The sequence below is a fragment of the Trachypithecus francoisi genome, unplaced genomic scaffold (genome assembly GCF_009764315.1).
Source record: "Trachypithecus francoisi isolate TF-2019V2 unplaced genomic scaffold, Tfra_2.0 Lachesis_group5, whole genome shotgun sequence".
NCBI lineage: Eukaryota > Metazoa > Chordata > Mammalia > Primates > Cercopithecidae > Trachypithecus > Trachypithecus francoisi.
The window spans coordinates 37125030-37144302 of NW_022681470.1; the positions used below are offsets into that span (position 1 = coordinate 37125030).

The window sequence follows — 19273 nt, forward strand, 5'->3', positions numbered from 1 at the left end:
TAGGAGCCACAGATTTAAAACAAAGTAGAAAAGGAAAGGAAGGCCGGGCACGGTGGCTCAAGCCTGTAATCCCAGCACTTTGGGAGGCCGAGACGGGCGGATCACGAGGTCAGGAGATCGAGACCATCCTGGCTAACACGGTGAAACCCCGTCTCCACTAAAAAATACAAAAAACTAGCCGGGCGAGGTGGCGGGTGCCTGTAGTCGCAGCTACTCCAGAGGCTGAGGCAGGAGAATGGCGTAAACCCGGGAGGCGGAGCTCGCAGTGAGCTGAGATCCAGCCACTGCACTCCAGCCTGGGCAACAGAGCGAGACTCCGTCTCACAAAAAAAAAAAAAAAAAAAAAAAAACTATGGAAAACCAATGAACTATATGTATGAATGCTTTTTGGGGGACTGATGATAAACATTTGTACTGGAATAATGTCATCTATTTTGCTAAAATATTACACTGTTACATTTGATCTAAAACATTTAAATTACTTCAAAGATTTAAAATACTATTTAAATAATATCAATAAGCATGTATTTAGTGTTGATTGTACATTAATCTGAGAAATAATGTGACAAGAATTATATAAACATAATTTGAGCCTGATGCTTGATAGCAAATATTCTCCCCATACTTCGAATATGCTTTTACAAATTATTGAAATCATCCCTTCCCCTTAAAAGATATTTTCCTGGAAGAACCAAAAATATTTGGTATGTGTGAAGAGCTGTACTAATGTGGGTCAAAGATAAAAATCGAACCACCATTTAAAAAATAAATAGGCTTTAAGATCTTCTCTTTAACTTTTCCCTTCATATTTCAAATTCAGTTTTCAAGCATTTCTCAAATGATTGAAAATACACTAAAAGTTGTAATTTAGTTTTTTTTAAAAAGTACATATGACACCATGGTGTTATAAACTCGGACCCTGAAACATCTAAGCATAACTATGAAACTTTTTTCTATTATGCAAAATACAGACAATGTCCCCTAATTACTATACTAGTAGGAAATACCAGGTAATTTTCTCAAATTAGAAATATATGCCTTACTATATTTGCATAGGTTGGGTACCCCTTATCCCAAATGCTGGGGATCAGAAGTGTTTAGAAGTTTACATTTTAAAAAAAATTTGGAATATTTATATTATATACTTGACTGCTCCTCCTTAATCCAAAAGTCTGAAATCCAAAGTGCTCCAAAGAACATTTCCTTGAAGTGTCACACTGTTGCTAAAAAGTTTCAGACTTTGGATCATTCCAGATTTTGGATTTTCAGATGAGGAATACCCAACTTGTAGTAATTACAACTTAAATGAATAAAAGATGTACACTAGGAATTATACTTATATACAATAAAATAACTTCATTATGAAATACAAATACATTTTATTTAAAAGGCATTTCATATATATTTGTTCATATACAATACTTAGATCCAAATGTATGTATTCAAATAATAATTTATAAATTATAAATTCATAGTTATCAGTGAATAATGTATTTATTTCAATGTGTGGGAATACAAATATAGCTTATCATTTTTATTATTAAAATTATCATTAAATTTCTCTATGTGCTCACAGCAAATTTTAGGTGCAATAAATGTGACTTTTAGTCATAAAATTAGGTTGAACCTGCTGAATGAAGATTTTAAGTAAAAATGTATATTATCCCAGAGAATCTTAGGGAATCAGTAGGGAAATATCTCAAGTTCAAATATCACATAAACACAAAAAAGAACAGAATGTCCTTTCAAAACTGTAATTGTTACCCAACTTATAATAAGAAAATGTCAAAAGAATAGAAAGGGTTAAAAGTATTTAACTAGAAGTTTAATTTTGAGGCTACACAATTTTACTCCATCATCAAGGCTTACCAAATTGTTTTATTTGCTAGAGCTTTAAATGTGATGAAGCAATACCATTTATTTTATTTTGGGATGTTAAGTTTGATTTTGATTTTAAGCTCCCACCTCCCTTATGTTCTTAAATTAATTCATACAAATCCCTGATTAATAATAAAAGGGTTTGCCATCAGTATTCAAAGCCCAGCCTGAGTTGTCATGGCTGAGAGGGCAGAAATCTGCTTGGAGCAATGAGAGAACCCAACTGAATTCTTGGCGTCTCAGTCTATGAATGTGTAAGCACTTCATCTGTTCATGAAATACAATGTTCTGGCAGGCTGAGGATAAAGGTAGCTGCATGGTTAACAAACTGGAAGATCTGGAAAGCAGCACTACATCAAAGTAATGAAATACACAAGTTTTCCTTATCTTTACACATACAAAATATGTGTTATTTAGTGTAAGCTATCTGTGTTCTAGGCACTTATTCCACCCCTATCACAGCTGTCCATCCAGTGATCTTCGTGGAGGTCACATGTGGATTCGACTTCTAGTAATATTCTATAAAAGAAATTGTTGCAAACCAGAGCATAACACAAGGAAGGCCAAATGACAACTGCTTATCCTTCTTTTTCTTCCTTTTATTTATCCTTCTAAAATCTAGTGGTCGGAAGAATACTCTCCCAGACCTGGTTTCTACTTAGCAGTTATATGGATTTGAGCAAGTAAATGTAGGTCTCTGAACTTCAGTTCCTGTCTGTAAAACAAGAACAATATCTGCCTTAGAGAATTGTTGTAGGCCGGGCGCGGTGGCTCAAGCCTGTAATCCCAGCACTTTGGGAGGCCGAGATGGGCGGATCACGAGGTCGGGAGATCGAGACCATCCTGGCTAACACGGTGAAACTCCGTCTCTACTAAAAAATACAAAAAACTAGCTGGGCGAGGTGGTGGGTGCCTGTAGTCCCAGCTACTCGGGAGGCTGAGGCAGGAGAATGGTGTGAACCCGGGAGGCGGAGCTTGCAGTGAGCTGAGATCCGGCCACTGCATTCCAGCCTGAGCGACAGAGCCAGACTCTGTCTCAAAAAAAAAAAGAAAGAAAGAGCACTGTTGTAAAGATAATATAGTAATAAGTGAAAGTACTCTGTAAACTATCACATGCATTATATAAAGTATTATGTGTTATTTGAAAGATAAATATTAACAGGCAACATATAGTACACACAAGATACTTCCAGTGAAAAACCTGTGACTTTGAAAAGTTAAGTGGCTTACTTATTTATTTCTGTTATATTATCATCATCCTTCACTCATACTATTAGTAATAAAAGTAGCTAAAATATACAGACGGTCTCAACTGATCCAAAACCCTTCTGAAATATCAGATAAACATAAATCAAGTAAGAGCATTATCAGAATATATAAATGAGATGGTGTCACTCACCTCATGAGACAGTGATATAAGCAAAAAACAAATGTTTGTTGCTGTAAGCAACTGAAATATGGGGGTCGTTTGTCCCGCAGCAAAAGCTGACTGATACAAGTACAATCCACAGCTTAGCAATGAGTATTTACATAGTCATAATAATATTAACAATGATTCAACAGAGATTCAATCAGAAAGCTAAAATTAAAAGTTGTGATATAATTATGTTAGGAGGGTCAGAGAGAGAGAGGGAGAAGATGAGTAAAACAGTTAAATCTAAATATAACAGAAACAAATCAATAATGTCTAAAGTTGAAAAATCAAGAAATAGAAGTATATTATTTAGAGTTATGTAGGTAAGGTGCAAAAGACACATTAAAAGAACTGGAAGTCTGGCCAGGTGCAGTGGCTCACATCTGTAATCCTAGCACTTTGGGAGGCTGAGGCAGGCTGATTACTAAAGCTGAGGAGTTCGAGACCAGCCTGGGCAACATGGTGAAACCCCATCTCTACTAAAAATACAAAAATTAGCCAGGCGTGGTAGTGCACACCTGTGGTCCCAGCTACACGGGGACTGAGGTGGGAGGATCACTTGAGCCCAGGAGGCAGAGGCTACAGTGAGTCCTGATCATGCTACTGCACTCCAGCCTGAGAATCTGTCTAAAAAAAAAAAAAAGCTTTTGCCTTAAGGGAACTAGAAAAAAATGTAAGAAGGATGCAGGTAAGAGATAATCTTTTTGTTTATAAGACTAATAGTAACATTCGATTTTTTTTTTTTTAAGAGTGAATGTATTGGCCAGGCGCGGTGGCTCAAGCCTGTAATCCCAGTACTTTGGGAGGCCGAGACGGGCGGATCACGAGGTCAGGAGATTGAGACCATCCCGGCTAACACAGTGAAACCCCGTCTCTACTAAAAAAAATACAAAAAACTAGCCGGACGCGGTGGCGGGCGCCTGTAGTCCCAGCTATTCGAGAGGCTGAGGCAGGAGAATGGCGTGAACCCGGGAGGCGGAGTTTGCAGTGCGCCGAGATCCGGCCACTGCACTCCAGCCTGGGCGACAGAGCGAGACTCTGCCTCAAAAAAAAAAAAAAAAAAAAGAATGAATGTATTAACTTTATAAAAATTTTAACTCACAAGCACAAAGATAAAAAACTACAATAAAAAAATCAAGGGAAGCAATCATGCGAATTTATTAAAAAAAGAAAGCTGTATAGGCATACCCTATTTTATTGCACTATGCTTCACTGTACTTTGCAAATACTGTGTTTTGTGTAAATTGAAGATCTGTAACAACCCTGGGTTAAGCCAACTATTATTGCCATTTTTCCAACAAGATGTGCTCACTTCATGTCTCTGTGTCACACTGAGATAATTCTTGCAATATTTCAAAGTTTTTCATTATTATTATATCTGTTAGGGTAATGATCAGTGATCTTTGATGTTACTATTGTAATTGTTTTAGAGTGCTACAAACCACACTGAGAAAGATGGCAAATTTAACCGATAGATATTTTGTGTGTTCTGACTGCTCCACTGACTGGCTATTCCTGGTCTCTCCTGCTCTCTTCAGGCTTCCCTACTGACTGAGACACAAAAATATTGAAATTATTAGCCAATAATACAATAGTCGCTAAGTTTCAAGTAAAACCTAGTGTCAAGTGAAAGGAAAAGGGTTGCACCATCTCTCACCTTCAATCAAATGCCAGAAATGATTAAGCTTAGTGAGGAAGGCATATTGAAAATCAACACAGGCCATGGCCGGGCGCGGCGGCTCATGCCTGTAATCGCAGCACTGTGGGAGGCCGAGGCGGGCGGATCACGAGGTCAGATCGAGACCATCCTGGCTAACACAGTGAAACCCCGTCTCTACTAAAAATACAAAAAATTAGCCAGGCGTGGTGGCGGGCGCCTGTAATCCCAGCTACTGGGAGGCTGAAGCAAGAGAATGGCCTGAGCCCGGGAGGCGGAGCTTGCAGTGAGCCGAGATCGCGCCACTTCACTCCAGCCTGGGCGACAAAGCGAGACTCCTCTCAAAAAAAAAAAAAAGAAAGAAAGAAAAAAAAAAGAAAATCAACACAGGCCAAAAGCTAGGCCTCTTGTGCCAAACTGCCAATCTGTGAATGCCAGAGAAAAATTCTTGAGGAAATTAAAAGTGCTATTCCAGTGAGCATACAAATGATACAAAAGTGAAAAAGCCTTATTGCCGATATGGAAAGAGTGAGTGGTCTGGATAGAAGATCAACCAGCCACAACATTCCCTTAAGCCAAAGCCTGATCCAGGGCAAGGTCCTAGTTCTCTTCAAGTCTATGAAGGTTGAGAAAGGTAAGGGGGCTGCAGAAGAAAAGTCTGAAGCTAGCAGAGGCTGGTTCATGAGGTTAAAGGAAAGAGGCCATCTCCATAACATAAAAGTACAAGGTGAAGCACCAAGTGCTGATGTAGAAGCTGCAGCAAGTTATCCAGAAGACCTAGCTAAAGTAACCGATAAAGGTGATTACACTCAACAACCATCTTCAATGTAGAGAAAATAGACTACTCCTACTATTGAAAGAAGATACCATCCAGGACTTTCATGGCTGGAGAGAAGTCAATACCTGGCCTCAAAGCTTCAAAAGACAGACTAACACTCTTGTTAGGGGTTAATGTGGCTGTTACCTTTAAGTTGAAACCAATGCTCATTTACCATTCTGAAAATCCTAAGGCCCTTAAAAATTACTCTCAATCTATTCTGCCTGTGCTTTTGAAACAGGAAAACAAAGCCTGAATGACAGTGTATCTGTTTACTTCACAACATGGTTTACTGAATATTTTAAGCCTACAGTTGAGACCCACTGCTCAGGAAAAAAAAAAAAAAAGATTCCTTTCAAAATGTTACTGCTCATTGACAATGCACTTGGTCACCCAAGAGCTCTCATGGAAATGTATAAGGAAATTAATGTTGCTTTCTTGTTTGCTAACACAGCATTCATTCTGCAGTCCATGGATCAAGGAATAATTTTCACTTGTTTTATTATTAAACAAATACATTCTATAAGGCTATTGCTGCCATAGACAATGATTGCTCTGATGGATCTGGGCAAACTGAAAATCTTCTGGAAAGGATTCACCATTCCAGATCCATTAAGAACATGTGTGATGGGAGGAGGTCAAAATGTCAACATTAACAAGAGCCTGGAAGAAGTTGATTCTAACCTTCATGGATGACACTGATAAGGATTCAAGACTTCAGTGGACAAGTTACTTGCAGATGTAACTGCAAGAGAACTAAAATTAGAAGTGGAACCTGAAGATGTGACGGAATTGCTACAATTTCATGATAAAACTTGAATGGATGAGGAGTTGCTTCTTATGGATAAGCAAAGAAAGTGGTTTCTTAAGACACAATCTACTCTGGTGAAGACGTTGTGAACATTGCTGAAATAACAACAAAAGTTTTATAATACAACATAAACTCAGTTGATAAAGCAGTGGCAGGGTTTGAAAGGATTGGCTACGATTTTGAAAGAAGTTTCACTGTGGGTAAAATGCTATCAAACAGCATTGCATGTACAGAGAAATCTTTTACGAAGGAAGACTCAATCAATGTAGCCATCTTCACTGCTGACTTATGTTAAGACATTGCGGCCGGGCGCGGTGGCTCACGCCTGTAATCTCAGCACTTTGGGAGGCCGAGGCGGGTGGATCATGAGGTCAGGAGATCAAGACCATCCTGGTGAACACGGTGAAACCCCATCTCTACTGAAAATACAAAAAAAATTAGCCGGGTGTGGTGGCGGGCACCTGTAGTCCCAGCTTCTCAGGAGGCTGAGGCAGGAGAATGGCGTGAACCTGGGAGGCGACAGAGCTTGCAGTGAGTGGAGATCGTGCCACTGCACTCCAGCCTGAGAGGCAGAGGGAGACTTCGTCTCAAAAAAAAAAGACATTGCCACAGCCACCCCAACTTTCAGTGACTACCACTGTGATCAGTCAGCAGCCATCAACACTGAGGCAAGACCTTTTGCTGCACAAAGATTATGACTTCCTGAAGGCAAGCCAAATGATTGTCAGAATTTTTTAGTAATAAAGTATTTTAAATTAAGGTATGTACTTTTTTAAAGATATAATGCTACTCTACACTTAATAGACGACTGTAGAGTGTAAACACAGCTTTTTTGTTTGTTTGTTTTTTAAGATGGAGTCTTGCTCTGTTACCCAGCCTGGAGTGCAATGGTGCGATCTCGGCTCATTGCAACCTCTGCCTCCCAGGTTCAAGCATTTCTCCTACTGCAGCCTCCCAAGTAGCTGGGATTACAGGCACCCGCCACCATGCCTGGCTAATTTTTTTTGTATTTTTAGTAGAGATGGGGTTTACTATGTTGGCCAGGCTGGTCTCAAGCTCCTGACCTCGTGGTCCACCCCCCTCGGCCTCCCAAAGTGCTGGGATTTCAGGCGTGAGTCACTGTGTCCACCCAGTAAACACAACTTTTATATGCACTGGGAAACCAAAAATTTCATGTGACTTGCTTTATTGCAGTAGTCACTTTATTGCAGTAGTCTGGAACTGAATCTGCAATATTTCAGAGGTATGCCTGTATTTTGATTCCAAAAGGCAAAAAACAAACAAACAGACAAAAACCACAAACCCAATTAGAATCAGAAGACCTGGTATTATTTTGTTTCACTACTTAATGAAAACCACATAGTATTACTAGTCCCTTTGTGCAGTATCATAGTCCTACATTTTCAATTCCAGATGCCATTGACAATATTATCACAGGAAAGATGTTGCCGAAAGGTGAGACAATATTAAGGGCTAACCTTTTATATAGGCGGCTCTGAATTACACATAAGTTGATTATTATCTATTCTCCAGATTATCTATGATCACTCAATGCTTTCTTCCTAACAATTACTACCTTTGGCCATTTCAGTAATCTTTCACAGCATCACCAAAGAATGAGAAAATGATTAGAAGTGAATTAGTAAATGTTGCTCCTTTGTTAACAACTATAATGCAGGGTCAGTTAAAACTCAATATGTGAATGGTATTATTCACAACACAAATAAATTAAGAAGTAATAGGCAAGGCACAGTGGCTCATGCCTATAATCCTAACACTTTGGGAAGCTGAGGCAGGAGGATCATTTGAGACCAGGAGGACAACACCAACCCGGACGACACAGCAAGACCCCATTTCCACAAAAAATAAAAAAATTAGCCAGGAGTGACGACACATGCCTGAAGTCCTGGTTACTTGGGAGGCTGAGGCAAGAGGACTGCATAAGCCCATGAGTTTGAGGATGCGGTGAGCTATTAGCGCACCAATGCACTCCAGCCTGGGCAACAGAGTGAGACCCTGTCTCTCTCTAAAAAAAAAAGAAGTAATATATTTGATAAAATAATTTACTATATGATTCCTTTAACTAGTAGGCCAGCATTTAAATTACTGATTTACCAAAATTCGGACACAGTTTTCTAGAGATACATTTATTGAGTAAAGAACAATATACCTAGCTGTTCAAAGTATAAAAACAGAAGACACGAAAGCTCTTTATAAATGAGATATTGCTATTACCTGTAGATTTCACTTATTATGCTAATAATCTGTCCCTTTAGCATAAACATATGGAAGCTATCAGACTCCTACAAATTTCAGGTAGTAACTTCTACAACATAGATAAAAAAATGTTTGACATAATCACAGAACGTATCTTAACTAGGTAACAGCATCTCATTTAGATATTCTGATATACTCTTAACCACGCTGTACTTTGAGTTATAGTTCATGGGCCTACCATTTAGGAAAAAGCATTGGGGCAGAACAACCATGCATAGGAAAATAATTAACAGGGCACGTTTTTCATACCTCTTCATCCTTCACATTCACATCCACATTTTTCGATTTGATGGCTTTGGTTATATGGTCAATGTTGTTTTCCCTGCAGTAATCAAATATATTTTTGTCTTCTTCCCTAGAATAAAAAAAAGAAAGGTCTTTTTCTTACTGGGTAATACAAAAAAGTTACATATTTTCAACACAATCTGTTTGCTGCTGACATAGATGTTAATGGACTCTGTTTAAAAAAAAATTTTACATGAACAGTAATAGTTTTTCAGTAGCTATAATACATCCAAATCCTGAAAAGACTAAAGTTCTTAGTTTCCCACTTGCCTTACAGGATAAGAGAACAAATTGTTACTCAAGTTTTTTAAATATACATGAAAGTTATTTTCTTAAAGCAAAGAAAATCAATTAGACAAAAAGAGGAGGGCATTAAAAAATTCAGAAATCCTTTATAAGATAGTAGAATCAAAGACCATAAAGAAAAGCTGGGAAGCATACTACATACCCAGCACTCTTCTAAGTATATTGCATGTGCTAATTCACTTAATCTTTCATCCAACAACTTCACTTTACAAATGAAGAAACAGGCAAAAAGGAGACATTAAATGACCTGCCAAATGGTACTACATTTATCAAAGGTAGAATAAGAGCTAGAATTCACTTAGATCAACTGATTTTGTATATAGTACATTTTTCTATTATATTATGCTGCCTTTTGACTAATCAGCTGCAGTCTATTCCAAAATCTGAAGCAAAAGTTCTTAACATGAAATCTATGAGCTCTTTAAATAATGTACAGAATTATCTTTATAATGCAGGTGCATTTTTCTGGGTGTTGTATGTACGGGGGAAGAATTGTTTCAAACAGATTCTCAAAAGAATCAGTGACTCCCATAAAGATCAGTAATTTATAATATTAACATCAAACTGCCCCATATGTGGACTGAATTTTATGAACAAGTATAAAGGAATGCATTTTCCATTCCAAAAGTCAAACTAATGTGTTTTATAACTTGCAATGCCATAGCATCCATTCATCAGAAAGCAAAACACCTGGTCATCGGAGTTCTTATATCTTAAAACCCAATCTAAACATCTTGTGCCATATACAGTCATAGCTAATTTTCTTAAAAGACACTACTCTGGCATCAGCCATCTAAGCATTCTTTAAGCATCTGAAGTATTTTATTGAGCATCTGCTACATGTAAGGCACTGGAGAAGATTTTGTTGATAACAGATACAAGGCTAAGCAAGAAAGTTTGCCTTTAAGACACAAATAGTATAGTTGGGATGACAAAAATCTACACAGGATTAACATAAAAGCTGAATCCTTAAAAAGGACACAAGAAAAGAGAGGAGAAACAACTTGCTTCAAGCTAGAGAAAATGAAGTAGGTTTTAAGAAATCATGTTTAATAGGACTATATGGTCACTTGAAGAGGCCCTGTTAAACAGAAGAGAAAATGCTTTTTCGATCACTTATTCTGTAAAGAAAATAAGAAGTGAGGCCAAACCCCAGAAAAGAAAATTCTGATTTTAAAAAGTAGAGCTGCAAATAATACCACTTTAGTTGTATTTAACCGTCATTAAAAACACCATGTCTCAGGAGGCTGAGGCAGGAGAATGGCATGAACCTGGGAGGCGGAGCTTGCAGTGAGCTGAGATCCCGCCACTGCACTCCAGCCTGGGCGACAGAGTGAGACACCGTCTCAAAAAATCAAAAAAACAAAACAAACAAACAACAAAAAAAACCATGTCTGCACTTTGGGAGGCCGAGGCGGGTGGATCATGAGGTCAGGAGTTTGAAACTAGCCTTACCAACATGGTGAAACCCCGTTTCTAATAAAAACACACAAATTAGCTGGGCACGGTGGCACATGCCTGTAATCCCAGCTACTCAGGAGGTTGAGGAAGGAGAATCACTTGAACCCAGGACGTGGAGGTTGCAGTGAGCCAAGATCATGCCACAGCACTCCAGCCTGGGCGACAGAGTGAGACTCCGTCTCAAACAAACAAAAAAACAAACACCATGTCTATGAAAGAATACCTTCAGAGTTCCAACTTAAGGATAATAGGGACCTACTTTCTTTCAATCCAGTAACAGAAAACCCACTAATTCAAGAGGCACCAACCTCAACTGTTACAGAAAGGACTGTGTCTTTTAAAGTCATAGCAATACTACAGTGCTACTCGCCAATTGTTTTTGAATTGGAAAATAATGGGAAGTTGGTGGTAGGGCACAGAAAGGAAAGCAGAAGGATCCTTGGCATATGGGTTACCCATACCCAGTAATATGAAAGGGTTATTCACAGATGAGAGGACCTTTGGAGTGGACCCTCTTCCTGAGTTCAATTTCCAAATGTGCATGTATACCTATGCTATCAGCAGTAAAGAAGTAAACACAGTACAAACACAAATAAATTTCTGTTTTGTTTAATGTATCTTAAATATGTTTCTTAGTCACATCATATACATCAATAAGATTTTTTTGCTATGTAATTTTTTGGAGGGCAAGTGGCATTTGTTTAAGTATTTGTTTATCATATATAGTTTATCATCACTAAATATGCTAGGCACAGAGATATTAACAAAATACTTCAGGACAATGTATACATATAAATTAAATACCAAAAAGAGAAGTTCAATAAATTCACCAAAAATGTGCTACAAGGCTGAATGATGAATATTAAAAAATTAAGTGATATTCTTGGGCTTAATTGTTAAATATAGATATCCAATCCCACACAAATTTTGAGTATTTCACCTGCTACAACCAAGCTGTCTTTATACAATGTCACCATCTAGTGGCCAAAATGAAGAAACATCTGGAGAAACATCATTCCATATTTCCTTTCTTGCCCCCTAACAAAAGTATGTACATATGTAAATCAAACTTTCTCCCTCTACAGTTCTCTAAGAGCTCAATAAAGCCTTCCAAAGTCAATCTTGCCCACTATATCCATGCTTATCTGAAATAAAATAATGTGCTAATGAATCCAACCATTATGAAATACAGTAGAGCCTTTAATAAATGTGTCTCTCCACATCTTTATTTTCCTTCCTTGATTTTTTACTCAGTTATCTTGTTCCCTCTCTTTGTTGAATGTGCATCTAAAATTATCATATTCATTATCTGTAGATGACTGTAAGTTATGTTTATGATACTACCCTAAAGTATGTCCCATGTTATCTCTAGCACAAACCAGAAAGTCTCTTCTTTAGGTTACTACAATTTTTTTCTGAAGTTGACAGGAAATACACTTATATTCCTGAAGGAAAAATCACTGGTTTTGACATTCTTTTGAAATGTAAGAGCACACTCTATGGGAAAGAGGGATAGTGTTCAAGTACAGCTATCTTTTTCACCCAAACACAGGAAGATCCTTGCCCATTCCTAAATATGTTATCTGTACCATTTTCTACTCAGATAGCATTTTCTTATCAAAAGAATATTTCAAATAGGTCTCATGGCAAGACATATAAAGTCCATTTAACTACAAAAATTATGGAAGGAACTAGCTTGGAAATCTATTTAATAGGCATGTTCAACAAATATTCAATTCAATTCATATATTTATCAAGCACCTGGAAATCAGATATAAAACACAGTATTCTAGTAAATAGACAATGAATATGTATTTATTGCATGAATGAAAATCTCAAGAAAGTAAGCCAATACCTACAAAGATAAAAACAAATGCCATCATTCCTCAAACTAAGGAATGTATATTCGTGGGCTCTAGGGTACATAAACACCTTTAAAAGGATATACAGGTATAGATCATTTTAAGTGACTCAATCTCCAGCTCTTCAACTTCTTGCATTCTTTACTAAACTGACCTACCTGAAAAGGTTCCTGTGGCAAATATTCCATTACCATTCTCCTTTTCCACATTCCCTCTGCTCAAACACTCTTCTCCTCATTTGTGAAGAAGCATTACACCTCTCTCCTTACTATAGTTAGTATACTTCAGGAAGTATAACCAAAAGACTGAGGCAAAAAAACATTCTGAGTGATTTCTCTGGAGGAAGACAGTTCATTCATGAGGTCTCATTAGGACCATGGCTAAGGCAATCCTCAAAATGATACACTTTCTCTGGCTCTATTTTTATGTTCACAAATAACCATTTAACTGTTAATCTGTTTTTCTGGACTCCTCAATTCTCAGAAAGGGACCCAGCACTTCAATCACTACAAAGACATAGTTCCTTTGGTAAGCAAATAAGCATTTTAGTTTACACCTCAGTTTGGGGCCAATTTTATTATTCCTACTCTGTCTCTAAGGGTCTGCTTGATCTATGGATCTTTTTTCTACATCTTTGAGGTTGACTGATCAATGGTAATTCACCAAAAATTCCACTCTGTGAAGTTCCTTTGGAGCTAGTCTTTCTAGGATAAAAGCTTGCACTGCACACTATCTTCCAAAATTCAGTCATACTGCTAGTGAATATTACTTCTTTGTAGGAATTTAAGTTCCTAATTTACTTGTTGGATGGGCCAGTTGTTGATCTGAAAGGCAAAGAAATGTATTCTGTTCAAATATAATGTTAGAAAATAATGCTGTCGGCCGGGCGCGGTGGCTCAAGCCTGTAATCCCAGCACTTTGGGAGGCCGAGACGGGTGGATCACGAGGTCTCGAGACTACTAAAAAATACAAAAAACTAGCCGGGCGAGATGGCGGGCGCCTGTAGTCCCAGCTACTCGGGAGGCTGAGGCAGGAGAATGGCGTAAACCCGGGAGGCGGAGCTTGCAGTGAGCCGAGATCATGCCACTGCACTCCAGCCTGGGCGACAGAGCGAGACTCCGTCTCAAAAAAAAAAAAAAAAAAAAAAAAAAGAAAATAATGCTGTCATCTCACTGATTTCAACTATGTTTTTCAACATTCTGTATACGCCAAATATGAAACTCAAAGTCTAACATTGATTCTTTTTAATATAATCTTTCACATATCTAATCTTCATTTTATAAATACAATATTATATAATCTTTGATCTGATGAAACCATATTTTAAGTTGAGACTAAAAAGTATGTTTTAATTTATAAATATAAAATAACCACACAAGCATATATTAATTTTACTTACAGATGTTTCTCTCCCTGAAAAAAAGAATCTATTCTTATTCAAAGGTGTTTAGTGAAGCTGGTTTAAGACATATGGGGTAGGGTGTGGTGGCTCACACCTATAATCCCAGCACTTCGGGAGGTTAAGAAGGGAGGATCACTTGAACCCAGGAGTTTGAGACCAGCCTGGGCAACATAGTAAGACCCTACCTCTACAAAAAAAAATTTTCAAATTAGCTGGGTGTGGTGGTGCATGCCTGTAGTCCTAACTATTTGGGCAGGTAAGGTGACAGGATCAATTGAGCATAGGAGTTTGAGTTACAGTGAGCTATAATCACGCCACTCCACCCCCACCTAGGCAACAGAGCAAGACCCTGTCTCTTAAAAGAGGAAAAAAAAAAAAAAAAAAGACTTATCTGGGAGGAGCAAAATAGGTAAAATCAACTCCTAACTCAAGGATTAAATAGTCATGGCTGCCATACTTAGCACACTGAAAACCCCCACTTCTAATTAATATTTAATTAAAATTACAGATGTTGATTTCACATTGTAGGATACTGTTTTTGACTCTCAATCTTACCAAAGACAACGAATGAGAATCTATACTATGATACTCAGGTAAAATCTTCCAAATAGTACCTCCTTTCTGAAAAACCTTGATTTAATCCCTGGAAGAGGCAAAACATTGCTTGGGGGGTAACCACGTTCAAGAAGTCTAGCCTTCATAACAAAGTACTTAACAAAGTGTTTTTTTGTGTGTTGTGCTGATCTTAAAATCATTCGTGAGGCTGGGCGCAGAGGCTCACAGCTGTAATCTCAGCACTTTGGGAGGCCGAGGCGGGCAGATCACGAGTTCAGGAGATGGAGACCATCCTTCCTAACACAGTGAAACTCCATCTCTACTAAAAAATACAAAAAATTAGCCGGGTGTGGTGGCAGGTGCCTGCAGTCCTAGCTACTCGGGAGGCAGAGGCAGGAGAATGGCGTGAACCTGGGAGGCGGAGCTTGCAGTGAGCTGAGATTGTGCCACTGCACTCCAGCCTGGGCAACAGAGCGAGACCCCATCTCAAAAAAAAAAAAAAAATCGTACTTGAAATCCTGGATGACAAAGAGATATTTGGAAACTATTACCTTGTCATATTCATTGATTCTGAATGCAAATTTTTTCATGTTAACATCTCCTATGAATCTTATAATCTGCAGCATCTTACAATTAAATGATGGCATACTTTTCTTAATAGTATTTAAACAACGGTATGCAGGAGTCAAGGCGGTAATAAGGTAGGTTCAAAATACACAGTACCCAATGGACTAGTGAATGACCAAAGGAATTCGTGTAAGTTGACCCTTAAACAACATGGAGGGTGGAGGGCACCGACCCACTGCATCGTCAAAAATCTGCATGTAACTCGACTCCCCAAAAACTTAACTACTAGTAGCCTACTGTTGACCTGAAGCTTTATCGATAACGTAAACAGTTGATTAAATTTTGTATTTGTGTTATATAGTATATTCTTACAATAAAGTAAGCTAGAGAAAAGAAAATGTTACTAAGAAAATCATAAGGAAATATATATTCATTAAGTGGAAGTGGATCATCATAAAGGTCTTCACCTTGTTGTCTTCACAGGCTGAAGAGGGGTTGGTCTTGCTGTCTCAGCACTGGCAGAGGCAGAAGAGGTGGCAGGTGAGGCAGGCACACTCAGTGTAGCTTTGTGAAAACACACCATAATTTCTGCCTGACTTTCTAGTTTGTTTCTCTTAAAGTTTTTATACAGTACAAATCCTTCTTCCACCATTTGCTTAAGTTTGGGTGCCCATATAAGGGTCCATGTAGTGAAAGTCAAAAGCAGTCTTAAATAATCAGAATGCTTCTGCAAGATTGTCTAATGTCATTCTATTTCGGGCACTGTTTATTCTACATCTTGTTTCTCATCATATCTATCTGGTTTGGAAGCACTCATTTCCATCAAGTCATCTTCCGTTAACTCCCCTAGTGTGGTGTCTATTATCTTTTGAATTTCTTCAAGATCTATATCTTAAAACCAACTCTGCCCTTGCCCTGCCACACATTTTTGCCATACTCACAATCTTTCATGATTTCCTTGATTGGCTCTGTTGTAAATCCTGTGAAGTCATATATAACATGTAGACAGTTTTCTCCAGCAGAAATTTATGTCTTCAGGCATGATGGTTTTCACTGCCCTTTCTATAATGACAGCATTTCCAGTGGATCCTTCCCGACCTTCATGATGTTCTATCAGGGTTCTCTTTCATGGTGTTGACAATCCTTTCCATAGACTACCATGTGTAATGAGCCTTAAAGGTCCTTATAACCCCTGATCTAGAGGCTGAATTAGAGATGTTGTGTTTGGGAGCCAGTAGATTGCAGTAGATGCCTTGTGTGTTGAACTCATGAGTTTCTGATTGGCTGGAGAATTGTCCAATATTGAAAGAACTTTAAAAGGTGGTCTCTTACTAGAAAGGTACTTCCTGACTTCAGGGAAAAAGAATCAATGGAACCAATCCAGAAAAAAGGGTTCTCATTGTCCGGGTCTTCTTATTGTACAACCAAAAGACCAGAAGATGGTGTTTACCTTTCCCTTCAAGGCACAGGGGTTAGCAGCTTTATAGATAAATGTAGTGTTGATCATAAACCTGCCTGAATTTGCAGAAAACAGAGCCTTAAATCCTGGTGCTTTCTTCTCTTCCTTACTAATAAATGTCCTTTGTGGCATTTTTTCTTCCCCCAGAATAAGGCATTTCTGTCTACATTAAAAACCTGTTCATGCAAATAAATATCCTTTCCCCTCAATGATTTTTTTTTTCAAGTTCAGGGTACATGTACAGGATGTGCAGGTTTGCTACATAGGTAAATAGGTGCCATGGTGGTTTGCTGCACAGACTGTCCCATCACCTAGGTATTAAGCCCAGCACCCATCAGCTAGCTGTTCTACCTGATGCTCTCCCTCCCCCCATCTCCCAAGGGGCCTAGTGTGGGTTGTTCCCCTCCATGTGTCCACGTGTTCTTATCATTCAGCTCCCACTTATAAATGAGAACATGTGGTGTTTGGTTTTCTCTTCCTGTGTTAGTCTACTAAGGATAATGGCTTCCAACTCCATCCATGTCCCTGCAAAGGACATGATCTTGATCCTTTATATGGCTGCATAGTATTCTACATTTTCTTTATCCAGTCTATCATTGATGGGTATTTAGGTTGATCCCATGTCTTTGCTTTCTGAATAGTGCTGCAGTGAACATATGCACGCACGTAACTTTATAACAGAATGATTTATATTCCTTTGGGTATATACCCAGTAAAGGGATTGCTGAGTCAAATGGTATTTCTGCCTCTAGGTCTTGGAGGAATTGTCACACTGTCCTCCACAACGGTTCAACCAATTTGCACTCCCACCAACAACGTATAAAGTGTTCCTTTTTCTCCACAATCTCACCAGAATCAGTTGCTTTTAACAACAGCCATTCTGACTGTTACTAAAAGACAGGTATGAGATGGCATCTCATTGTGGTTTTGATTTGCATTTCTCCAGCGATCAGTGATGTTGAGCTTTTTTTCATGTTTTTTGACTGCATGTACATCTTCTTTTGAAAAGTGTCTGTTCATGTCTTTTGCCCACTTTTTAATGTTTTTTTCCTTGTAAATTTGCTTAATTGTTGCCTCTTGGTGAGAGGAAGCTGTTTCTCCTATTATCTTGACCTTTCTAAAGTCAAACCTCCTTCTAAACTTATCAAATCATCCTTTGCTGGCATTATATTTTCCAGGTATAGATCCTCCACCTTCCTTTTGCTTTAAGTTGTCACAGAATGACTTTTCTTTTTCTCAAGTCATAGTCGAGTCTATAAGTATGCCTTTCCTATAGCAAAACTACACCTACATAAAAGCTGAACTTACAATATGAGATCAAAAGATATTGCACAAAAAGTACAAGGTTCTTGTACTTGCCAGTGTAGCTGCAGTGATGGTTCACGAATTCCCTTTTCTTTTCTTTCCCCTTTTTTTGAGATGGAATCTCGCTCTTTCACCCAGGCTGCAGTACAGTGACATGATCTCAGCTCACTGCGACCTCCACCTCCCGGGTTCAAGCAATTCTCCTGCCTCTGCTTTCTGAGCAGCTAGGATTACTGGTGCACACCACCACTCATGGTTAATTTTTGTATTTTTTGTAGAGACGGGGGTTTCACCATGTTGGCCATGCTGGTCTCGAACTCCTGACCTCAGGTGATCCACCTATCTTGGCCTTCCAAGGTGTTCCCAAGGCCAGCCTGTGAGCCACCACACCCGGCCTATCCCTTTTCTTTTTTACAGAAGTCCTTAATGCTGAATTAATTTGTCTTGAAATAGCAGGCAACCACAGCTGCAGACCTCAATCTACAATACATATCAAGCAATTCAGCTTTTTCTTATAATGTCATGACTTTTCTCTGCTTTTTGGGAGTACTTCCAGCATCACTAGTGGTACTTCATATGGGTCTCATGGTGTCATTCAAGGTTTACAGTATAGTGCTACACACAATGATAAAATACTCAAAAACCACAAGGGATCACTTTTTACTGTTATGCCCAGTTTACTGGAGAGATGAACTGCTCACTTGGAGATGATGAGCGTCTTGGCATTTTAAGTGGCTACTAGCAACACCTGAGTTCACCACAATAGCCACAGGAGGTAGCAACAAAATTACTGCAGTAGTATGGTATGTACTACAGTTAATTTCATGTAGTTATGATTTAATACTGCATCTTTGCTTTTTTTACATTTTTCTGGATTGAGAATTGCACCAGATACGGTCTGCTAGTGTTTATGTGCCTACATTGTGATTAACTTTTTAAAACAGATTTGAATACATTTTATGGTAGTAAATGAAAAAATGGACTAGTATTTACATATATTTTACGCATTCATGCCATATCTTTTTCTTAATTTTTTTGGATATTTTAGGCTACGTAGTTCATCTGTAAGTGTTTTCAAATTGTTGCAAATTTCCAAAAAAGTTTCCAATATATTTATTGAAAAATATCAATGTACATTTTCATTGATAATCAAGTGGAAAAATATCAAGTGGACCTATGCAGTCACAACCTGTGTTTGTCAAGCAGAAATTATATTT

General features: G+C 38.3%; 1 protein-coding gene across 1 annotated transcript in view; it reads right to left on the minus strand.

Moving 5' to 3' along the window:
* ACBD6 (acyl-CoA binding domain containing 6) overlaps window positions 1-19273 on the minus strand; it is a 213726-nt gene that overhangs the window by 107925 nt on the left and 86528 nt on the right. Inside the window, exon 5 of the mRNA XM_033196388.1 lies at window positions 9104-9209. Within this exon, the coding sequence (XP_033052279.1) occupies window positions 9104-9209 (106 nt within the window). The remainder of the gene's footprint in view (window positions 1-9103; window positions 9210-19273) is intronic.